This window comes from Odontesthes bonariensis, chromosome 6, assembly GCF_027942865.1.
Source record: "Odontesthes bonariensis isolate fOdoBon6 chromosome 6, fOdoBon6.hap1, whole genome shotgun sequence".
In the NCBI taxonomy this organism is placed as follows: Eukaryota; Metazoa; Chordata; class Actinopteri; order Atheriniformes; family Atherinopsidae; genus Odontesthes; species Odontesthes bonariensis.
In genome coordinates this window covers 2,205,048-2,230,599 of record NC_134511.1, presented here as the reverse complement: position 1 = coordinate 2,230,599, position 25,552 = coordinate 2,205,048, and the positions used below count along the sequence as shown (strand labels likewise).

Sequence of the window (25,552 nt, the reverse complement as noted above, 5' to 3'; positions counted from 1 at the left end):
TAGTTTCTCACTGCTGCTACCAGCTGCTGGATCAGGGGTTCACTTAGTTTCTCACTCACTGCTGCTACCAGCTGCTGGATCAGGGGTTCACTTAGTTTCTCACTGCTGCTACCAGCTGCTGGATCAGGGGTTCACTTAGTTTCTCACTCACTGCTGCTACCAGCTGCTGGATCAGGGGTTCACTTAGTTTCTCACTGCTGCTGCCAGCTGCTGGATCAGGGGTTCACTTAGTTTCTCACTCACTGCTGCTACCAGCTGCTGGATCAGGGGTTCACTTAGTTTCTCACTGCTGCTACCAGCTGCTGGATCAGGGGTTCACTTAGTTTCTCACTGCTGCTACCAGCTGCTGGATCAGGGGTTCACTTAGTTTCTCACTCACTGCTGCTACCAGCTGCTGGATCAGGGGTTCACTTAGTTTCTCACTGCTGCTACCAGCTGCTGGATCAGGGGTTCACTTAGTTTCTCACTCACTGCTGCTACCAGCTGCTGGATCAGGGGTTCACTTAGTTTCTCACTGCTGCTGCCAGCTGCTGGATCAGGGGTTCACTTAGTTTCTCACTCACTGCTGCTACCAGCTGCTGGATCAGGGGTTCACTTAGTTTCTCACTGCTGCTACCAGCTGCTGGATCAGGGGTTCACTTAGTTTCTCACTCACTGCTGCTACCAGCTGCTGTATCAGGGGTTCACTTAGTTTCTCACTCACTGCTGCTACCAGCTGCTGTATCAGGGGTTCACTTAGTTTCTCACTCACTGCTGCTACCAGCTGCTGGATCAGGGGTTCACTTAGTTTCTCACTGCTGCTACCAGCTGCTGGATCAGGGGTTCACTTAGTTTCTCACTGCTGCTACCAGCTGCTGGATCAGGGGTTCACTTAGTTTCTCACTCACTGCTGCTACCAGCTGCTGGATCAGGGGTTCACTTAGTTTCTCACTCACTGCTGCTACCAGCTGCTGGATCAGGGGTTCACTTAGTTTCTCACTGCTGCTACCAGCTGCTGGATCAGGGGTTCACTTAGTTTCCCACTCACTGCTGCTACCAGCTGCTGGATCAGGGGTTCACTTAGTTTCTCACTCACTGCTGCTACCAGCTGCTGGATCAGGGGTTCACTTAGTTTCTCACTCACTGCTGCTACCAGCTGCTGGATCAGGGGTTCACTTAGTTTCTCACTCACTGCTGCTACCAGCTGCTGGATCAGGGGTTCACTTAGTTTCTCACTCACTGCTGCTACCAGCTGCTGGATCAGGGGTTCACTTAGTTTCTCACTCACTGCTGCTACCAGCTGCTGGATCAGGGGTTCACTTAGTTTCTCACTCACTGCTGCTACCAGCTGCTGGATCAGGGGTTCACTTAGTTTCTCACTCACTGCTGCTACCAGCTGCTGGATCAGGGGTTCACTTAGTTTCTCACTCACTGCTGCTACCAGCTGCTGGATCAGGGGTTCACTTAGTTTCTCACACACTGCTGCTACCAGCTGCTGGATCAGGGGTTCACTTAGTTTCTCACTCACTGCTGCTACCAGCTGCTGGATCAGGGGTTCACTTAGTTTCTCACTGCTGCTACCAGCTGCTGGATCAGGGGTTCACTTAGTTTCTCACTGCTGCTACCAGCTGCTGGATCAGGGGTTCACTTAGTTTCTCACTCACTGCTGCTACCAGCTGCTGGATCAGGGGTTCACTTAGTTTCTCACTCACTGCTGCTACCAGCTGCTGGATCAGGGGTTCACTTAGTTTCTTACTCACTGCTGCTACCAGCTGCTGGATCAGGGGTTCACTTAGTTTCTCACTGCTGCTACCAGCTGCTGGATCAGGGGTTCACTTAGTTTCTCACTCACTGCTGCTACCAGCTGCTGGATCAGGGGTTCACTTAGTTTTACTATGACCTGATATGTTAAACTTTAGAACTGCAAACTCAGGGTTTTTTACTTCCAGTCTGGTCCGGTCCACCCCAGGAGGGAGTTTGCTGCGTCCTCTGTGAGTCACCACCAGCATCCCATAGGGGTAGATCTATAAATAATAAAATAAATGAAATAAATTAATATTGTTAATTAAATTAATAAAATAAATCTACAGAGAGAAACCAGCAGGTCAGATGAACTCCAGCTTCACTTCTGAGGATATTTAGCTTCTTAAAAAAAAATGTTTCTGGACAATTTCAGACACTCAAACTGTGTTTTACGTGTTCTAATAGCTCAAATCTTTTTATTCATCACTAAAAATCTGCAGTTTGGTGAAATTCTAAGATGATTAAATCAAGAGAACAAAGAGTTTTTAGAGTTTTCTCACTTTATGATCCAGCATGCTGGGCAGCGAGTTCCCTCGGTCCATCCTGGTGTCTCCATTCTGACGCACACACACAGAAACATGGTTTCCTCTGTTAAAGCAGACGCTGCTGACAGCTAAAGAGGTTTAAAATGAACACACTGTACCTGAAGACCTGCAGAGACAGAGGCAGAGAGGCGCAGAAATGTAAATTACAGCCGTTCCCAACACATGGACAGAGGGTTAAATGTGTGGGTGCGGGTGCAGAACAACTTGAATGAGTTTTTCACCTGTCGGGGGTTTCTCAGAGGAGCTGAACTCTGCTGACTGCAGCTGGAAGGAAACAAAAAACGTATTCGTCACCTCATCGAGGGACTCAAAGCGGTCCGGCGACATGTTTCCATCGGCGGTTACTCACCCGGGACAGACCGCTCTTAGAGGACGCCGGGAAATACACAGACTTGGACGTGTTGGACCCTGGAAGCAGACAGAGGAGCGTCACCCAAAGACAGAATGAATGAATTACAGCAGGAACGCTGCGCAGCAACGCTGGGCCGGTCCTGGAATGTGGAGCTGGTTTCTACCGTGTTTTATTCATGAAAATACAAAAGCCAAATTCTCTGGTGTTATTTAAAGTTTTTGTTGCTTTTTTCCATCTTTTCTGGTTTGTAAATCAGACTTGTTGGCCACGTTTATTTAACCAAAATCCTGCTAAAATGTGAATTATTACGGATGCTAATGCCGAAGGCATTAGACACACATACTACTCTGTTGCCAGACTCTTCTTATTTTCCCGTTTCCGTCATGAATTTCGGCACGCAACTAGTCTATTAGCGATGGTCCCACGGGCATAAAAAGCACACCGCTGCATGCCAGTGTTAATTTTGTCAACTAGGACGATGACGAAAATATTTCGTTAACGCCCCTTTTTCCCGTGACGATGACGAGACGATGACGCACAAAAATGCTTCCAGAAAATAAAAATATGACGAGAATAAAAAATGATTTTCGTTAACGAGACTAAGACAAGACGAAATTTACAAGCCATGGACGAATGGACATTAAAAAATTTAATTGTTTATAATTAGTTTGTAATTTGTAATTGTTAATATAAGTGTTTCTTGATGTAGAAAAGGCTCCAAAGTTGTGTTGGTCAGTTCAGAACGGAGCGGCCCCCTGCTGGTCATGTAGCGTAACTGTCGGTGCTCGGTTAGAACAGGTGTGTGCCCTGAGTCGACAGAGTGAAGATCGAGCTGTTGATTAATGTCCCGGCAAGTGGTGTGTGCGTAAATGAAACGTGAGTATGGCTGTATATATTGTTCATGTAATGTATTCAGGTTGCTGCAGCCGTAGCTTCTGTTGCTTTGATGTGTAACTCGCCATGTGCATGCTAGTTGTAGCATTTAGCTCACCTGCCGGTATACGGTTTGTTGGAGCTGGAGCCATTTCGTTTACAACAAGGACAACAAAACAACCTGCATGATAATGATTGATCATGCCGCCGTGTGTAGAGAAGTTCTATTATGTACAGTCAGTGTTGACTAAAATGACTAAAATGACTAAAATTTGACTAAGACTAAAATTGATTTTCGTCATTATGACTAAGACTAAGACTAAATTAAAAAAAGCTGACGAAATTAACACTGCTGCATGCGCAACGACCTCGATCGGTGTGGTAATTACGTTTGGCTCTCATTCGTCGAAAGGAATTCCGGCAAAACTGTGACCAAGTTAGGAAGTTTTGACTAGTCCTATTAGTCGAAAGGAATTCCGTCAAAATGGGAAAAAGTGGGAAAATTGTGGATGGGAAAATGCATTGAAAAGCACTTAATGAGGCATTTTCGGGCTCATAACTCAGCCATACAGCATAACACAGACCTCATTCAAAGTTTATATCTAACAGGAGACTCTCAGCTTTAACTGAACTAAAGGGTTTGTTGATACATTTTACAGCTTTGACACAACGGCAGTTTACGTTTTAGGAAGACGACATCTCAGCTGAGGTGTCTCTCCCACTCAAATCCCCACTCTAAATTCGATACTGCACCAATTCCTCGAACGAATGTCTCTCATGTCCGAAATATCTGCCCGATCTGGACACATTTTACTTCAAACCGTAGGCATTTTTGTCCTCTTTCACACAAAGTCACTCTCATTGAGCTCTGCCTCACAGATTTCTCACAAATCGCCTCTGAGCGCAGAGAGTCGGCCCTCCAGCTGACATTCCGCCCATTATAAACGCCTAAAATCATAAAATCAATGTATAAAAATGATTTTAAAACTGACATAAAAAACGAGCCACACATAGTAGCCAAATAAAAATTACACCGCTGGCTTCTGCCGTCTCTTTGGGCGCTGACGGTTCAAGAATTATTGGGATACGACTTTTACTTTTCGAACAGCGACCGTTTGTTCGAGACAGTCGAGTGCAGTCAAAATTATAGTGCGATTTTAAGAAGCCATAGTGAGCGTACATGTCAGTGACACAGACGAGCCGCACCTGCTCCTGTTACCGGGGCAACGCCTTGTTAGCCTGCTCTGTTCTAAGACTGCTTATGAGGGCAGAGCCAAGATGGCTGCCCTGTTATAACATCTTCATGTTATAAATCTGATCTGCTTTTCTCCTTTAAACTGATAGTGAGGGGGAGTTTGAAAATACCCACAATGCAATGGGAAAATGCATTGAAAAGCACTTAGCTAGACCTCATTCAAAGTTTATATGTGACAGGAGACTCTCAACTTCAACTGAACTAAAGGGTTTGTTGATAGGGCAGGCAGTAGATTGGCACCCATCAAAATTTCTTCAGAAATGTTCTAGTTTACATTTACTTTGTTTCTACAATAAGATCTTAAGATCAAATCAACTTCTAAATCCAAATATTTCAGCTGATGAATAAAATCCAGCTGCTTTTCTCACAGTGAAACAAACTTAAACTTTTACCTGTGTTCTGGCTGCGGTCTGGCAGCGAGCGCGTTTTCCTCCTCAGGGGGGCGGAGGACTTGTCCAGCTCCTCCTTCAGGATGATTTTACCCAGATTGGACTGAATCTGACCAACACACGGACACAGACACATTCTATCGGGGCCCATCGGTCATAAAATGCTGGATGAAAATCTGGGAAACGTCTCCCACCTTGTTCAGTTCTTGCTTCTGAAGCACTCTGAGTCCCCACAGCTCATCGCCCAACTCTCCATCCTCCTCCTCTTCCTCCATCTGCTCCTTCTTCTTCCACTCTTTTTCTGCAGCGAGGAAAGGAACCAAGGGAAGGAAACAAGGAGAGGATGATGAATATGTGACGGGAAGCAGTTGTTCTCTGGATTTACAGCTGGATGGAATTTTCTAGTGAACACCTCGAAAATCCCATCTTTCATAATACTGTGGATGGATCATGACATGTTTAATTTATTATAGTGTGTGTGTGTGTGTGTGTGTGTGTGTGTGTGTGTGTGTGTGTGTGTGTGTGTGTGTGTGTGTGTGTGTGTGTGCTGGTTTGGATCGTACCAATCACAGCCAGGGAGGGGGGACAGGGCCAGTAGTCGGTCTCGATCTTGGAGGGCTGGTTTGGATCCGGAGGCTGAGCTGCTGGGAACTTGGAGGATTCAATGATCAGATCCTCGATGTGTTTCCCCTGAGGGACGGCCGAGGACGACACATCTGTACACACATGCACACATGCACACACACACATGCACAGCGTGTTAAAGCTGATTAAACACCACTAACTCGTCGTGGTGCTTTGCAGAGCAGGTGGCTGCAGCTGACCCACATTCAGTAAACACACTTTGGCTCCAGCTGCAGAACGTTGGGAACCAACCTTGTTTGTAGATGGGAGGCTTCTTATAGATGTTGGCGCCGTTTTCTGCAAATAAAAAAAGCAAGAATTTACAAGTACCAGATTATAGCGAACGGCTTTAACAAAAATACTCATTTTCAAGTTCATGTGAACAGGGCCGGTTTTTACTATGGGCAATGTGGGCGACTGCCCAGGGCGCACTCTATCTGAAAAAAAATATTTAATTCCTAAAATTAACATAGACCCATATACCTTCATGTAATTAACTGGGTTATGTGGAAAATGTAAAAAAAATAAATCAATAAATAAATCTGTGCAGCCATCTATGTGAATGTGTTTACGTCACGTGACTCCGGTTGATTGACGGGTGAATGGACGGCGTTAATGGGAAAAGCAAAGGTAACTAGAGTGAGAATGCTTATGAGCTGAATGGGGATAGCTGACCATGCTAAAAAAGCTGAAAATAGTTAAACTTTAGCAGTAAAAACTGTTGCTAAGGTATTGGTTGAAGGAATTTTGTGATTTTTGTGTACTACCAAACTTAACATAGGAGTTAGTCAGAGAATTCGAGAGATTGATCTCGGTTCAAGGCTCATAGCTGAATATCCGTAAGTGTGAGCTCTTTAGGAGTTACATTGGCTGAAAGAGGACAAATTTTCCTACATTTTAAGGTATAATTTGTTTCTCTAAGTTAAACTCTATGAAAGTTAGAAGAATTTGTTTGAAAAAAATGAAAAATTTGAAACTTATCAGCATGCACTCAACTGTGTGCTCATTCATAAAAATCAAGAAGGAGCAAAATGTTCATCTTTTTTAAACTGTCATATTTCAAAATTGGCTGAAGATTTGAAAAAGCTGAAACAAGTGGTAATAGCTGAATGTCTTGTGACCCATTTAAAGTTTGAATGGTGTCTCTAGCTGAAAGCATGCAGAAGTAGTTAGGTTGGAAAGAGGGAGATGATTTGGAAGAGCTGAAAGCAGTTTCCATTCATTTGAATGACGGGAAACTTTTAATAAAAGTTGAATATCTTAAAAAATGTAAAAGTTAAAAACACCAAAAATTATAGCAGGGATCCGCTGAAAGAGCTGAACGTTTTGATTCCAAAATTGTAGAAATAGCTGAAGGTATGAAGGAGTATTTGGCTGCCGAAAACTGGCGGAATAATAATAATAAGGAGAAACAGGAACTTAATAGTGAGAATGCCTTAAATCACAATAATGTGGAGTCATCATGGATCATCATCGTGGTAAAAGACCAAAGAAGCCATCAGGTGCCCAGTTTAGAAAGAGAAGAAGAGGAGAAACGGGCAGAAGATAAAGGGATGCAGATTTCTATCAGTGACGTAGGCTACAGGCTATCTGTTAGCCTCTTGCTAACATGTTGCTATTAGCCACGACTGTTTGATTTTTAGTTTTGCTGAACTAGAATTGGAATTGAGGCATCATGTCATGCAGCTAATTTCACCCAAAGGCAACCTGGTCTGGTTTGTGTTTGCAACACAACAAGTTAATGTTAAAGCCAGCTGTAAACAGGCTGAAAACAGCTGCTACAGTCTGAGCTCTGTTGGTGTCATAACTGCAGGAATACTCCATAGAGGAGCCTTTATTTTTATTTTTAGCTTTCTTTGGTTATTTTTTAGGATTTTGAGGTTATTTAAGGATTTGTGATTGATATTTATATACTGTATTTCACTTATTTATCGTGTTTTTTCTCAGTTCTTTTTGTACCTTTTTGTATTTAAGATTATATATAATAAATTATTACAAATAATATAATATGTTGTTGTGTTGGTGCCGGGGTCAGTTAGTCTTTTTTTGGGGGGGGTTACTGATAACATGTTGCTGAAGACGTTGTCTGATTGAGCAAAGTGTGGTTGTACAAAAGAAGGTAAAACAGCAGCTGAAACAGGTATAAAACTCAGAGGTCGTTACCGGGCCGGTGGAAGTGGTGCATGCTGCTCTTGGCACCGGAGGACTGCGTGTTGGGCGTGTTTGGTGTCGGTGGTGTGTGTGCGCTGTGTGTTCTGCTGCTCTGGATGGTGGAACCAGGTGAGGAACCTCCAGTGGACCGGTTCTCCAGCCACTCCCTGGACTCCTTGGACGAGTTCTGTAAAGACAGCCGAACACAGACGGGTCAAAGCGCCGCTTAATGTGACGGGAACAGAGCCGGACCCTCTGCTTTCTGATGAGGTTTCTTAGACCACCGAAAACATCTGTCGCCACTGGAAGTTAAGAAAATACCAGTTTAACCTCGTAAATAAACTTTTTAGCATCCGAATGACCATTTATCCATTTAAAAATATTCATTTGACCACCTGAAAGACACAGAAGCCTCTGAATTATAAGCAGAGGTGGGTAGTAACGAGTTACATGTACTTCAGTAAGTTTCTGAAAACATTATACTTCTAGGAGTAGTTTTAAATCTCTATACTTTTTACTTTTCCTTGAGTAGATGTGTGCAGCAGAAGCTGTCCTCTTACTCCGCTACATTAGGCTACAATGAGCTGGTTACTTTTCTTCTTACCTCTTTGGTATTCTACGCCTCATTATTTTTATTCCCCGCGTACGCCTCATTTTAATGTTTTATTCTGACAGAGAGAGAGACTTCCACCAAAGGCTCTACCACCTGACTGTGTTCCACCAATCAGACGCAGCCGTGCAGTCTGGTCACGTGACCGTACTCGATCTCAGCGGCGGGACGGGTTAGCTTTAGCATTAGCAGTCGTAGCAAACAAAGAAAGAAACAGATGAAAAATGTCAGAACCAACGGTGGGAAATGAAGACGCAGACGAGGCCTCATACTGAAAGCATGTTTACCTTACAAAGAGTGAGAAACAGCAGCTACATTATGTGTCTTCTGTGGCAACCAAAACAAACGCACATTTCAGCAGAAACTCAACATGTAACTTGAGGAAACATGTAGCGGTAAGTTTCCTAAACTCGCTTTTCCCCCCATGGATAGGTGAATGTTTGTTTTTTAGGTTACATATGGGTTACATATGTTTTAAACATTTCCTAAGTCTCTTTTATTTTTTATTGAAGTTCTTGAATTTACCTGGATTATTTTAAATTTAAGCTATTTTGTAATTCATTCATTCATTTTAATTTATTTGATCAATTGGATGAACTCTAATCTGCCTAAAGATGATTATTTAGTATTTTTGTTTGTCTGATTGAACGCTTGTGTTAACAAATAAATCAGACGTTACTCAGCAGTTACTCAGTAATTGAGGAGTTTTTACACCAAGCACTTTTTTACTCTTACTTAAGTAATTATTTGGATGACTACTTTTTACTTTTACTTGAGTCATATTATTCTGAAGTAACAGTACTTTTACTTGAGTACAATTTTTGGCTGCTCTACCCACCTCTGAATTATAACTACAATGACTTTCACACCACCTTGAACCACCTGAATGACCCAATAACTGACCCGGTGATCCCTAGGAACTAGAGATGGGACCAAGTTACACATGTGCAAGTCTCCAGTAAGTCTCAAGTCTCAAGTAATTTTTTCTTGGTCAAGTCAAAGTCAAAGTCACCTTATTATTGCAATTTTACCTGCAGAATCTGATCTTAATAAAGTGAAAACACAAAGATATAAGTAACTGTCAGTAAACATCATTGGCCAATGTGTCCAACCTGTCCACCCCGTATCATATCAAGCTAACGTTAGCTAACTACCGACTAGGCTAACAGGATAATATTAGCTAATTCGACGAGCACTTACAGGTCAGAATGGATCTTCAAATGACAAACAAAGTTGGAAGTTGACGTCTGGCTGTCTGACATGTTGATGCATGACTGATTGACAGGATAGGGATCCAATCATGACGCCATTCTCAGCCTGCGCTCCTACCGGGTAATCCATGTTATTTTTTTTATTAAAGCGGCAGTAGGCAACTTTTTTTTAGTCATATTAGCTTGAACTGTCATGGGATTCTGGAAGTAGAATATTAAATAGGCTGTTTAGGAAAAATAACGAAATCTGTAGCTCCCTCTGAAGCCTGTAATCATGCTTACAAAAACCGAGCGCTCCCGGCTGTTTTTAACCAATCAAGTTACGGTGGAGGAATCCTACCTGTCAATCACAGCTTGTGCACACGCTGCTGAGCGTGAGTCTTCCCCAGCTTGTGAGCGCTCACACTGGTGTGAACTCACGTGCACAACCTCGTCCACAGAGGGGGAGGGGTTTGGGGGGCGATTCGGAGCTTGTTAGAGGTTGGGGGAGGGACCTGAAAGTTGTGTCAGTTCGAATTTTCCGACTTTAGACTCGGAATTTTGAAAACTTGCCTACTGCAGCTTTAATTTTATATTCAAACTGAAAACATGAACTGAATAACACTCAAGTCATTCAAGTCATCGTGTCTCAAGCCAAGTGCCGAGTCTTTAACTTCCAAGTCCGAGTCGAGTCTTGAGTCTTTTATTTTTTGTCAAGTCAAGTCACAAGTCTTTAACTTCCAAGTCCGAGTCCGCAAAACAGCGACTCGAGTCCCCATCTCTGCTCTAAGGAACCACTAGTTATATAAGGAACTCCTTGGTAATGCCCAGAGCCTTCTGAAAGATTAGTATAATTCAATTCAATTCATTTTTATTTATATAGCGCCAAATACAACAAATGTCATCTCAAGGCACTTAGATAATAAAGTCAAATTCAAGCCAATTGGAATTCAATTAATTGTAATCATAATTATTCATAAAATAATCCAATTCGTTCATATAGAGCCAATTATATAACCACACTGTTTTTCCTTAAGGACTCTTAGATCCTCCTCATGGATAATTACAACCTTCAGTAATCACTGGAACTCTGACTGAAGCCACCCTGAAATCTCCTTTATGCCTTCTTGAAATACTCGAGGAACCCACTGAACCTAACAGAAAACAACTTTAAGGACACAACAACAGACCTTCTTGGGTAACATAACACCACAAAGGGCTCATAGGACCTGTAGGACAGACGCCTCTAAACTTTATAACGTCCCCTTTCACCACGTTTAAGAAGCATGGAACCTCCTCAGCGAGTGCTGGATCCCATCAGTCTGAGGGAAATCCAGAATTACTGCTTCATGATCACACAAAACACCAAAAGTAACATAAAGTAGAAGACCTAAACCCCCAAAGTGGCCTGTAGAACCACTTCAAAGAGCCTCCGGTGCTGAAAGAACATGCAATAACTCCTTATTTTTGTCTTAAAGGTCCAGAACAACCATAAACATGGGCGAGCTCCTCCGTTAACACCAAACTGCAGCAAAGATGTGCTAAAGAACTATCACCATGGAAACGCTGGAATATTTACCTCTGGGGAGGGAGGAGGAGAGATGGAGCGAGGAGACAAGGACCTCTGCAGGAAAAGAAGACAAAAATAGATTAAACGTCTATAAATAGATTAAAAGAACACAAACACAGCACAAACACGTGTGATTTAAGGTGGTATTACTCGTTTATACGACTGGTTTAAACCTTTTAAAACGTGCCGTGGTTCAGACATTTATCCTGCTGCTCCTCAAACTAAATTTGTTTCGTAAAATCTTTCATACTTGTGTTTTTTAATTGAGAATTTGTGTGAATTCCTTTTAAATCAATCAGAAAATACTGTTGTAATTAACTTTTTGACCTTGTGGGGGCAGTGTTGTCTCAGAGTTTAAATGGCTCCCCCCTGTGGCCGTCACATGATTCAGAGTTTAAACGAAGCCTGTGGTTAAGTTGGATGATGAAGATCCTCTGTTCTCAGGGCTTTCATCCTGCTGTGCTTCTCTCATTATTCAGCCTGATCCGGTTTCTCTTCTGATTCCACCTGCAGGAGAACTGGTGTCAGACTCCAGGCTAACTTGGTGTCAGACTCCAGGCTAACTTGGTCTGAGACTCCAGGCTAACTTGGTCTGAGACTCCAGGCTAACTTGGTCTCAGACTCCAAGCTAACTTGGTCTGAGACTCCAGGCTAACTTGGTCTGAGACTCCAGGCTAACTTGGTCTGAGACTCCAGGCTAACTTGATGTCAGACTCCAGGCTAACTTGGTCTCAGACCCCAGGCTAACTTGGTCTGAGACTCCAGCTAACTTGGTGTCAGACTCCAGGCTAACTTGGTCTGAGACTCCAGCTAACTTGGTGTCAGACTCCAGGCTAACTTGGTCTGAGACTCCAGCTAACTTGGTCTCAGACCCCAGGCTAACTTGGTCTGAGACTCCAGCTAACTTGGTGTCAGACTCCAGGCTAACTTGGTCTGAGACTCCAGCTAACTTGGTGTCAGACTCCAGGCTAACTTGGTCTGAGACTCCAGCTAACTTGGTCTCAGACCCCAGGCTAACTTGGTCTGAGACTCCAGCTAACTTGGTGTCAGACTCCAGGCTAACTTGGTCTGAGACTCCAGCTAACTTGGTGTCAGACTCCAGGCTAACTTGGTCTGAGACTCCAGCTAACTTGGTGTCAGACTCCAGGCTAACTTGGTCTGAGACTGCAGGCTAACTTGGTGTCAGACTCCAGGCTAACTTGGTCTGAGACTCCAGCTAACTTGGTGTCAGACTCCAGGCTAACTTGGTCTGAGACTCCAGGCTAACTTGGTGTCAGACTCCAGGCTAACTTGGTCTGAGACTCCAGGCTAACTTGGTCTGAGACTCCAGGCTAACTCCAGGCTAACTTGGTCTGAGACTCCAGGCTAACTTGGTCTGAGACTCCAAGCTAACTTGGTCTGAGACTCCAGGCTAACTTGGTCTGAGACTCCAAGCTAACTTGGTCTGAGACTCCAGGCAAACTTGGTCTGAGACTCCAAGCTAACTTGGTCTGAGACTCCAGGCTAACTTGGTCTGAGACTCCAAGCTAACTTGGTCTGAGACTCCAGGCTAACGTGGTCTCAGACTCCAGGCTAACTTGATCTGAAACTCCAGGCTAACTTGATCTGAAACTCCAGGCTAAGTTGGTCTGAGACTCCAGGCTAAGTTGGTCTGAGACTCCAGGCTAACTTGGTCTGAGACTCCAGCTAACTTGGTGTCAGACTCCAGGCTAACTTGGTCTGAGACTCCAGCTAACTTGGTGTCAGACCCCAGGCTAACTTGGTCTGAGACTCCAGGCTAACTTGGTGTCAGACTCCAGGCTAACTTGGTCTGAGACTCCAGGCTAACTCCAGGCTAACTTGGTCTGAGACTCCAGGCTAACTTGGTCTGAGACTCCAAGCTAACTTGGTCTGAGACTCCAGGCTAACTTGGTCTGAGACTCCAAGCTAACTTGGTCTGAGACTCCAGGCTAACTTGGTCTGAGACTCCAAGCTAACTTGGTCTGAGACTCCAGGCTAACTTGGTCTGAGACTCCAAGCTAACTTGGTCTGAGACTCCAGGCTAACGTGGTCTCAGACTCCAGGCTAACTTGGTCTCAGACTCCAGGCTAACTTGATCTGAAACTCCAGGCTAACTTGATCTGAAACTCCAGGCTAAGTTGGTCTGAGACTCCAGGCTAAGTTGGTCTGAGACTCCAGGCTAACTTGGTCTGAGACTCCAGCTAACTTGGTGTCAGACTCCAGGCTAACTTGGTCTGAGACTCCAGCTAACTTGGTCTCAGACCCCAGGCTAACTTGGTCTGAGACTCCAGCTAACTTGGTGTCAGACTCCAGGCTAACTTGGTCTGAGACTCCAGCTAACTTGGTGTCAGACTCCAGGCTAACTTGGTCTGAGACTCAAGCTAACTTGGTGTCAGACTCCAGGCTAACTTGGTCTGAGACTGCAGGCTAACTTGGTGTCAGACTCCAGGCTAACTTGGTCTGAGACTCCAAGCTAACTTGGTCTGAGACTCCAGGCTAACTTGGTCTGAGACTCCAAGCTAACTTGGTCTGAGACTCCAAGCTAACTTGGTCTGAGACTCCAGGATAACTTGGTCTGAGACTCCAGGCTAACTTGGTCTGAGACTCCAGGCTAACTTGGTCTGAGACTCCAAGCTAACTTGGTCTGAGACTCCAGGCTAACTTGGTCTGAGACTCCAGGATAACTTGGTCTGAGACTCCAGGCTAACTTGGTCTGAGACTCCAGGCTAACTTGGTCTGAGACTCCAGGTTAACTTGGTCTGACACTCCAGGCTAACTTGGTGTCAGACTCCAGGCTAACTTGGTCTGAGACTCCAGGCTAACTTGGTCTGAGACTCCAGGCTAAGTTGGTCTGAGACTCCAGGCTAAGTTGGTCTGAGACTCCAGGCTAACTTGGTCTCAGACTCCAGGCTAAGTTGGTCTGAGACTCCAGGCTAAGTTGGTCTGAGACTCCAGGCTAACTTGATCTGAAACTCCAGGCTAACTTGGTCTGAGACTCCAGGGTAACTTGGTCTGAGACTCCAGGCTAACTTGATGTCAGACTCCAGGCTAACTTGATGTCAGACTCCAGGCTAACTTGGTCTCAGACTCCAGGCTAACTTGGTGTCAGACTCCAGGCTAACTTGGTCTGAGACTCCAGGCTAACTTGGTCTGAGACTCCAGGCTAAGTTGGTCTGAGACTCCAGGCTAACTTGGTCTCAGACTCCAGGCTAACTTGATCTGAAACTCCAGGCTAACTTGATCTGAAACTCCAGGCTAACTTGATCTGAAACTCCAGGCTAACTTGGTCTGAGACTCCAGGCTAACTTGGTCTGAGACTCCAGGCTAAGTTGGTCTGAGACTCCAGGCTAACTTGGGTTAGATTGGGTTGATCTAATTAGCCCAAATTCCACAAGAAGCCATCTGAAGGCACTTTGCAAAGAGAAACACGAACATTAAATCAAACTATAATAATTTACTGAATAGTAAAATGTCTCACTTTAAACATTTGATGTTTTCTTTGATCTATTGTGAATAAAAATATAGTTTTTTGAGAAATGCAAACTATTAAATTCTGTTTTTATCTATAATCTCCCACATCATCCCAACCTGTATTTGTTTCTCAGGTTTATTCTCATTAAGTTTTGTCTCCACAGTGACACTGAAATAAGCGTTTATTTGAATATATAAAGAACCATTATTTGAACGTATAATGTTTATGTGGCTGCGGAGACACAACTCATATCCTTTAGACAGATATTCGGGCCTCTGGCTGAAAGAAAACACACTTTAACGACTCACCGTGACCTTCACCCGAGCCCTCGCCATAAATTTTAATCTGTTACGTCGTGGTGACGGCTCTTTTTAGCCCCCACAGTGTTCAAGAAGACGTCCACAGGGCGCCACCGACACAACCACACACACATTTGGCCTCAGCTGGGCGAGCCGGCCGTCTGATCCCAGCAGATTGATGTCCCTGTTTTTCAGCCAGACGCAGAACTAACCAACCGACAAACTAAGCGACTGTCAGACCAGCCCGCCCACTGTCACGCTGACTGGTTTCACCCTGCTCCCAGTTAGCATCCTGGGCCCAGTTAGCATCCTGCTCCCAGTTAGCATCCTGGGCCCAAACACATGCAGGAGAAACCTGGTTCCATCATACTGCAGAGCTACACCTTTCATTAGAGTTTAAAGTCGCCATTAAAATCTAATCATCAGGAGTCACAGACAGACCACTGAAATTCTCTGAATTTGATGTTTCTATAGCAACGCTGCAGCTTATTTTTATATAGATTTATGCACATTTATTCTCCTCCCAAAACACTACAGGCAGACACAAGATGGACACAAACAGACAAAAATAACCACAAGCTAGAAAAATCACAACTGCAAAAAATAAGAAAATGTCCAGAGACAAAGAAAACAGCCTCCAAAGAGACAACGTGACAAAAAGAAATGGAAGAGAAACACAATATGTTAACGAAACACAGAAACGTCTACAAAGACACACGAAACGTCCACAAAGACACACAAAACGTCCACGAAGACACACAAAACGCCCACGACACACAAAACACACGAAACGTCCACGAAGACACACAAAACGTCCATGACACACAAAACACACGAAACGTCCACAAAGACACACAAAACGTCCATGAAGACACACGAAACGTCCACAAAGACACACAAAACACGAAACGTCCACAAAGACACACAAAACGTCCACAAAGACACACAAAACGTCCATGAAGACACACGAAACATCCACGACACACGAAACGTCCACAAAGACACACGAAACGTCCACAAAGACACACGAAACGTCCACAAAGACACACGAAACGTCCATGAAGACACACGAAACGTCCACAAAGACACACAAAACACGAAACGTCCACAAAGACACACAAAACGTCCACAAAGACACACAAAACGTCCATGAAGACACACGAAACGTCCACAAAGACACACAAAACACGAAACGTCCACAAAGACACACAAAACGTCCACAAAGACACACAAAACGTCCATGAAGACACACGAAACATCCACGACACACGAAACGTCCACAAAGACACACGAAACGTCCACAAAGACACACGAAACGTCCATGAAGACACACGAAACGTCCACAAAGACACACAAAACACGAAACGTCCACAAAGACACACAAAACGTCCACAAAGACACACAAAACGTCCATGAAGACACACGAAACATCCACAAAGACACACGAAACGTCCACAAAGACACACAAAACGTCCATGAAGACACACGAAACGTCCACAAAGACACACAAAACACACGAAACGTCCACGACACACAAAACTAAACGAAAGACACACAAAGACACACGAAACGTCCACGAAGACACACGAAACATCCACGGAGACACACACAAAACGTCCACGAAGACACACGAAACGCACAAAGACACACGAAACGTCCACGAAGACACACGAAACATCCACGGAGACACACACAAAACGTCCACGAAGACACACGAAACGCACAAAGACACACAAAACATCCACAAAGACACACACAAAACGTCCATGAAGACATACGAAATGCCCATGAAGACACACAAAACGTCAACAAAGACACACAAAACACACAAAACTAAACAAAAGACACACAAAGACACACGAAACGTCCACAAAGACACATGAAACGTCTACCAAGACATATGAAACATCCATGAAGACACACGAAACGCCCACGAAGACACACAAAACACACAAAGACACACGAAACACACAAAGACACACGAAACGGCCACGAAGACACACAAAACGTCCACGAAGACACACAAAACACACAAAGACACACAAAACACACAAAGACACACGAAACGGCCACGAAGACACACAAAACATCCACGAAGACACACGAAACGGCCACGAAGACACACAAAACGTCCACGAAGACACACAAAACACACAAAGACACACAAAACACACAAAGACACACGAAACGGCCACGAAGACACACAAAACATCCACGAAGACACATGAAACGGCCATGAAGACACACGAAACATCCACGACACACAAAACAAAAGGAAAGACACACAAATACACAGGAAACGTCCACGAAGACACACGAAATGTCTACAAAGACACGAAAGGTCCACGAAGACACACACAAAAACAACCACGAAAACACACGAAACACACAAAGACACAGAGAGACAAAGAGACGATATATCCACAAACAGAGAGGCATGATGAGTAAGAGACACAAGACTGTCCCAAAGACACAGAAAACATCTGTACAGATGTTGCATGTCTGAGTCTGAGGTGTGAGCCAGGCTCACCTCCAGTGGACTGTAGCAGTAGTGCGGCTGGTAGATCATCAGGTCTGGTCTCTCTATGTCCAGGATGGCTTTGTCCCTGGGTAACGCTGCCAGATCCTTGTAGCCAATAACGCCATCGTCCACTCTGGCCTGTAGGGAGACGGGGGAGACGGGGGAGATGGGGGGTGGGGGAAGGGGGGGTGGAGCGCAGAGATTACAGATTACTGATCTAAGATTAATCTGAAAGCTGATGGAAGTCGATCTGCCTGTGTTTTCTCACCACGATGGCGGCAGCAGGGGATCCCGGGACGCTGCTTCCTCGGAGAGACAAAACACTCCCTGGAGACGTCTGGGCCAGCTGCTGCTCGTGCACGTGCACACACACACACACACACACACAGACACACACACACACACACACACATATGAATGCTTCACCCCTACCTAACCCTGAGCGTTTGATCTGTGGCCCGATTGGCTGTTCAGATTTATGAATCAGCGACATTAAATATAATAACTATCTTAAAAAAAAACGGTCACCTGAACCCTCAAACAGCCGTTTAAATATCTGGTGATTTTTTTTTTAAAACACGATGTTTACCTTGGGCATCATCATGACTGCTGATTGGTCAGTTTCCTGAAAGAGAAACAGAGGCGACGCTTAGTTAAGCCTGTAAAATAAAGAGTAAATGAATCACTTTAAATGGAAATGGTGTTCAGAACGCAGTGCGATCAATCAGAGGAATAATGGCCCCATCATTACAATCCAGCCTCCACGTGTCAGCAGGCGGCGGTTTGATATACGGCGACGCCACGTCGTGTGGCAGGAACCACGAGCAGCGAGGGTTAAACTGAGGACAGCTTTCTATCCCCAACCAGCCTAAACATGCTCAGAAATTCAAATAAAAAGTAAATGTAGGACGATTTTCTGCTTAAAAGTTGGGGTTTAAAGTTCATCATGTCAGGCTGTTTTTCTCATGAATGTTCTGATTCTGTTTGCTTTGTCCGAACACGAGTGAAAGAACCAAAAGGATGCAGCAGGTTCGGTTCATGTATGCACACACTTCCTGTGGAAGTAAAGCAGTTATTTACATTCAGTTCATTTGTTTTCCCAAAAAAACCTGAGATATCAATTTAAGGGCTGAAGTGTGATGAATTAATTCTTGGGGAACATGATCCACCTCAGCTTATTCAGGGTGGCAGCTGTATTCTCCAACTACGGTTGTATTCGAAACCACATATTACATACTTCCATACTACATACTTCCATTCTGCATACTCATCGATCAGACAGTATGCAGAGCGTTTACCCACAATGCATTTCGCTCCTGCCCGAGCCGAAATCAGCCGGCCTGAAGCTGATTTCTCTCAAGCTCTAAACTCTGTAAACTTTAGCAACATTTGAAACATTTTCAGGTGAGAAAGTAGTCGTTTAGATCCCCAACGTGTTGAAAACCTGACAAAATACCGGCTATTTACAATTTTGTTCCCACGAATTCGGCGCTACTAAAGCTAGCCGCAGTGAGCAACGCACTTCCGGTTATTTTCACAAAATAAAATACCCGTTGCCTTTTATCATAAGGAAAGCCATTACCATACAATTGGGGCATACCCAACATTTCAGAGAATCTAGTATGCATCCGGGAACTTCTGCTCACTCAAACACGCATACTAACTCATAAAGTTAGTATGAGTAATAGGAGAAGTATGCGGTTTCGAACACAGCCATCATCTGACTCTGGATGTAACTCAGCAAAAAGTAAGATATTCTCTGGTGTTACGCTGCTTGTTGTCCTCTCTTTCCTGTCCTCTCAGCCCCCAGCTGGTCCAGGCAGATGGTTCCTGGTTCTGGTTCTGATGGAGGTTTCTTTTCTGTTCAAAGGGAGTTTTTTCTCCCCACAGTCGCCTCGTGCACGCTCAGGACGGGGATTGGATCAGAGAGAAGTTTCAGTGCAATCTGCTGGTTTCCGGAGCTGGAAACTGTTTTGAAATCTGCTCTGAATGAATCGGACTGAACCTTTGAAGTGCTTTGAGATGACAGCTTTATAAATAAAACGGGCTGCAGCTCTAAACTAACACTGTGTCTGATGGTGTGATGGAATAAAGTGAGGACCCTGGGCGTGACTCTGCCGTTCTGCACATGATGAGTCAGGATCAGCTGAGCTGAAATCTGCTGCCAAAGGCTTTCTGTGGCGGCCGAGCCGCCAGCAGAGCTGCACAGAAACAGCGAGCTGATCCAACTGATCGCAGCCCTGAAAACCCACCAGGGCTGGGGTCTGGGGGGCCCTTGGTTCTGCACCGGGCTCTGCTGTCAGACTGTAAACTGGTTAAAAACAGGGGAAATGAGGAAGGTTTTAACCATTAAACCGGCCTGGAAAGAAATTTATTCTCTTATAGGATGAGGAGAAGCCGACTAAGCTGACTCCGAGCCGGACTCAGACTTGTGTGACCCGTGGGTTCGGCTCTCGTCAGATGTGTTTAAACCTCAGTTTACTCTCAGTTTACTCTCAGTTTACTCTCAGTTTACTCTCAGTTTACTCTCAGTTTTCTCTCAGTTTACTCTCAGTTTACTCTCAGTTTACTCTCAGTTTTCTCTCAGTTTACTCTCAGTTTACTCTCAGTTTACTCTCAGTTTACTCTCAGTTTACTCGGCTCTGCAGCTGCCGGCTCGTGCCCGGCCGACATAAAGGGATTATTCCAGAGTGTGCAGCTTTGTTTTTGGAGGTGTGTGTGCTGCCTCTGTTTGTGCGGCGTTACCTCAGAGAGAATAAGGGATCATGTCTGCATGCGTCTGTCTTCTGGGCTCTTCGGCCCGATCAGCACCTGAAACACAAACATTCAGGCTCAGTTTCATCAGTAAACTCGCTCAGAAAGGCTTCATACAGCTGATCAGCAGCTAAGGCTGCAGCACGTATCTAACAATGTCACAGTCATAGTTTATTTATAGAGCACATTTAAAACAACCTCAGTCGACCAAAGTGCTGCACAGAAACAAAAGCATGATAAAAATAATCATAAACACGACAACAACAGATACACCACAAGGGATGCTAATCATTCAATATAAAACAAATTAAGATTAAATAAATTAAGAGTTTTGAGGAGTGTTTTAAAATGCCCAACAGACTCTAACATGGAGGACGGAGGTCCTGCCAGCAGCAGCTGGTTTGACCACCGAAGTGCCCGAGCAGAACTGTGCAGCTGTAGAAGCTCTGATGAATAAGGTGGTACCGAACCATTTACACATTTAATAGTTAATTAATAAAACCTTAAACTGAATCCTAACGTTAACAGGCAGCCGGTGTAAAGAGGCGAGGACAGGGGTGATGTGTTCACGCCTTTTCTTTCCAGGCAGCAGGCGGGCGGCAGCATTTTGAACGACCTGCAAACGGCGCCATGCTGTCCGGTCAAACCCAACAAACAAGGAATTACAATAAAGTGTGAATTAATCTTTCAAGGACATTTCCTGGGAGATAAGCTTTCGCTTTTGCCAACAGTCTGAGTTGAAAGAAGCTTGTCTTCAGATTTGGGATCTCTGTTTATCAAACCTAAAGTTACTCTCTAGGATAACGCCGAGGTTCCTCGCTAAAGGATGACGATGAAACTTGGTGCCGTCACATCCATCGAGCAGATTTTGTTGACCAAATAAAATGATTTCAGTTTTGCCTTTGTTCAAAGACAGAAAGCTTACTTCCATCCAGGTCTGGATATCTTTAAGGCAAAGCAATGAAAGGAGATGTTGTACTTTCTAAAAATGGATCCCAAGGGCAACATATATAACGAGAAGAGGAGGGGGCCTAAAACAGAACCTTGTGGAACTCCACAACTTAGGGGGGAAGTGGCCGAAGGGTACTGGCCCAGTTGGACAAAGAAGCTCCAGGACTGAGAGACGGGACTCTTGGTGCCTCTAATACCCACACAGGTGTTCAAACGAGACCAAAGAATTTTATGATCCACCGTGTCAAAGGCAGCTGTCAGAACGTGCGATTCTTCATGATCTATTCCTGTAGTTTCAGGATGATTCGTTTCATTATTTCATTTGAAATAAAAACCATAAAACTAAAATGATAATAAGAACCCCAGTGATCAGTTTAAAGGACGGAGAATACTGAGAATACTGAGAATACTCAGAATACTCCCCCCCCCCCCCCCCCCCGGAGAGTATCAGGGGGACGGCCTGCTCTGAAAGCCTCTGGTGGCTGGTTCCATCGCCATGGAAACACATGTGAGACCGGACCTGGACTAAGACCGGATCTGGACCACATCGGTAGGCAAAAGAACTTCAGGTCACAAGAAATCATAAGTGCATTTCCTTCCAAAACCAAACAGCTAAGAGCATAACTAGTGCTAGAGTAAGTTAGGTACCGAGACAAATGGGAAGACACTTTAGAAAATAAAGACAATTTAGGAAACAAATAAGTGCGTAAGAAGCTGGGAGGAAACAGGTGATGTCCTCAGAGGGCGGATCAGGGTAGTGTTTCCTGAAGAAACACCTCCTCCATTTGTCCTCTTGTGTTTGGATCCTTTTCACCATCAATCCTGACGGTATCGTCAGTGATCCCAGAAGCCGAGCAGGGCGAAAAACTGGCCCAAGGACCCCGACCATTTAGCAAAAAGAAGGGGCTCCAGTACGGAGCCTTGGGGCTCCCCTGAGGACAGGAGATCCCCACGATAGAAATCCTCAGGCAAGATGGATAATTAATTATACAGTTTCTTCTTTTTACAGAAGCTTGCTCTGTTATGTCACTGAATAATTAACAATAATGAACAATAATTAACCATTAACACCAAACTGAAACTATTCTACACTGTATTTCCACAGTTATACTACATGAGAATAGCCGTTCCGCTCACAGTTTGTGTTGCAGCCTTTCTGTTCATCAGTCAGACTTTACTCAGCCTCTGAGCCTCTGAGCATTGATCTCTGCTGGTGTCTGGTGTCGCCGACTCTCTGAATAATGGATGTGTTAATAACTGGGAGCTGTGGTCACTTTCAGCCGGCGACAGATTTCTGAGGAGCTGCTGAGTCATGTTTATCTCAGTCGTCTGTCACAGCTGTTAAGCTAAAGCTTTCCATCTTCTGTGGAGTCACTAAGGGGTGGAGCAGTGATTTTAAATGTGGGGGTGTTCCGGGGGGGGGGCACATGAGCGCCACATCAAGCCCATAGACACGACGCTGAAGTTGGCATCTGATTCACGAATTAAATGGATGGGCATAAAGGGCCATTTCACTGCATTTTTGCATTTTGATCGCCCTAAACTAGGTCCTGTATGGAAACTACATACAGTTAAACTGCTCAATTCTGGATAGAATTATTCTAAAGAGGGGGGGTCGGTGGCGTAGTGGGTTAAGCAGCCGCCCCATGTACAGAGGCTACAGTCCTCGATGCAGCGGGCCCCGGTTCGACTCCCGCACCGAGCGGCCCTTTGCTGCGTGTCTTCCCCCTCTCTCTGCCCCCTGCTTCCTGTCTCTCTCACACTGTCCTATCATTAAAGGCATAAAAATACTTTAAAAAAAAAAAGAATTATTCTAAAGAGGCTATAGATTCATGAAAACCTTGTTTGGGATTTGTGAAACCTTTTTCTGATTTGTGAAAATGCAGAACAGGGCCATTTTACTGCTTTGTTTGTATTCTCATCACCCTAAACTAGGTCCTATATGGAAGCTACAATAGTTAGACTGCTCAAATCTGTATGGAATTATTCTAAAGAGGGTACAGCGTCTTTAAAACACATTGTATGTTGGTGCACTACGAGGGTGGGCAAACCGTTAATATAATACATCCATGGGGCAAACGGGTTTACCCGAAAAAGTGGGGGGGTCGAAACACCCCCATCCCCCACAGGTGCGACGCCCATGGAGTCACTCACCAAGTTATCTGGGAATCGAACCAGCAAACCTTGCAGTCGGCGTTTGGAGCCACAGATTTACATCAAACGTTTTCTCTCAGGCTGCTTTAAGCTAACTCTGCCTTCAGTTTATCCATAATGACTCGCGTTTCTTCCACCATCTGCAGCCCGACCAGCGCTGTAATTTAACAGAAAGCCTGGGAGCCTCAGAGAAATCTGTGTCTCAGGAGAGAGATCAATTACAGTCCGATGGCTGCAGGTGATCAATGATGTGATCGATAAGGAGGGATCAGTGGGTCACATGACACCCGACCGTGGCTCCATCAGTCAGAAAACCGATGGATAAACCGCACAATCCCCCCCATACTCCACATTCTGCTTCGCTTCTCAGCTCAAGGCCTCCTGAGAGTCGGTAAGAAAAAGGAAGTGAAAGCTGGAACGCTTCTAAAGACGGATTCCAGGAATATTTGGACACATGGAGCCCCCGTCCTCCTGTTTTCTGTTCCTCTCTATTTCCAGATTCAGCTTTTATCTCCTCTGTTGCTAAGTGACAACGCTGGCAGGAGAAAAACTGAACTGGGAATCTGTTAAAAAACAAGATCTGTCTCACCGCACAGATGTGCTTCCAGATGTGTCAGATATATACGACCCACTGATGTATTCCTGGGGCTGAGTGGGAGCCTCGCTCAGCTGATCTGCCTCAGAGTCGCAGAGACGACTCACAGGAACGCTGGGAGATATTTCAGCGTTGCTAGGTTACCACACCCTGCCGTCCAATCAGCCGGCAGAAATGTGGGCGAGCCGACGGCAGAAGCGTCGCTCTGAAGCAGACCTCCCACCCTCGGACCACCCCGACGCCGACACGGGGTCAGGGCAGCAGGTAAACCCCACCCGGGCGCCACGCCTGGGAGCGTAAATCAAACCAAATAAATCAAACCAACGGTTCAGTAACAATGAGCCGCCGAGCCTCTGATTTACCGTACAAGTGATATTTTAGACTGGAACTACTACGCTGAGAAGACAATTCAACTTGGCAGAGTTTACAGATGACTTTGGTTCTGTCGACTCCGCCGTCTGGAAGAACTTTAACATGAAAATGGCCGAGTAAAAGTTCCGTACCCTTCTCCATGTTTGGTGGATCCAAAGATTACTTTCTTTTCCTGTTCCACAGCAGACAGCAGCAGACTTTTACAAAATAAAAGTCTGTGAGAAACAGACTTTTACAAAATAAAAGCCTGTGAGCAGCAGACTTTTACAGAATAAAAGCCTGTGAGCAACAGACTTTTACAAAATAAAAGCCTGTGAGCAACAGACTTTTACAGAATAAAAGCCTTTGAGCAGCAGACTTTTACAATAATAAAAGCCTGTGAGCAACAGACTTTTACAAAATAAAAGCCTGTGAGCAGCAGACTTTTACAATAATAAAAGCCTGTGAGCAACAGACTTTTACAGAATAAAAGCCTGTGAGCAACAGACTTTTACAAAATAAAATCCTGTGAGCAACAGACTTTTACAAAATAAAAGCCTGTGAGCAACAGACTTTTACAAAATAAAATCCTGTGAGCAACAGACTTTTACAAAATAAAAGCCTGTGAGCAGCAGACTTTTACAAAATAAAAGCCTGTGAGCAGCAGACTTTTACAAAATAAAAGCCTGTGAGCGACAAACTTTTACTAAATAAAAGCCTGTGAGCGTCAGTCTTTTACAAAATAAAAGCCTGTGAGCAGCAGACTTTTACAAAATAAAAGCCTGTGAGCAGCAGACTTTTACAAAATAAAAGCCTGTGAGCAACAGACTTTTACAAAATAAAAGCCTGTGAGCGACAAACTTTTACTAAATAAAAGCCTGTGAGCGTCAGTCTTTTACAAAATAAAAGCCTGTGAGCAGCAGACTTTTACAAAATAAAAGCCTGTGAGCAGCAGACTTTTACAAAATAAAAGCCTCTGAGCAACAGACTTTTCCAATAATAAAATAAGTAATAAAACAGGGGGGGTTCGTGGCGTAGTGGGTTGAGCGGGCGCCCCATGCAACGTGGCTCAGGGCCTCTTTACAGAAGCATAACGCTCTGCCTCTGAGCTTCA

At 44.6% G+C, this 25,552-nt stretch overlaps 1 protein-coding gene across 1 annotated transcript in view; it reads right to left on the bottom strand.

Annotated features, from left to right (window-relative positions):
- Positions 1–25,552, bottom strand: part of LOC142381809 (dematin-like) — a 47,415-nt gene that overhangs the window by 6,667 nt on the left and 15,196 nt on the right. The window contains 14 exon segments of the mRNA XM_075467044.1: positions 1,923–2,003; positions 2,283–2,339; positions 2,532–2,651; positions 2,653–2,735; positions 5,200–5,305; positions 5,391–5,497; positions 5,760–5,912; positions 6,073–6,117; positions 7,984–8,158; positions 11,351–11,395; positions 17,643–17,771; positions 17,902–17,982; positions 18,223–18,258; positions 20,379–20,444. Coding sequence (XP_075323159.1) covers positions 1,923–2,003; positions 2,283–2,339; positions 2,532–2,651; positions 2,653–2,735; positions 5,200–5,305; positions 5,391–5,497; positions 5,760–5,912; positions 6,073–6,117; positions 7,984–8,158; positions 11,351–11,395; positions 17,643–17,771; positions 17,902–17,982; positions 18,223–18,237 — 1,197 coding nt within the window. The 5' untranslated portion in view covers positions 18,238–18,258; positions 20,379–20,444.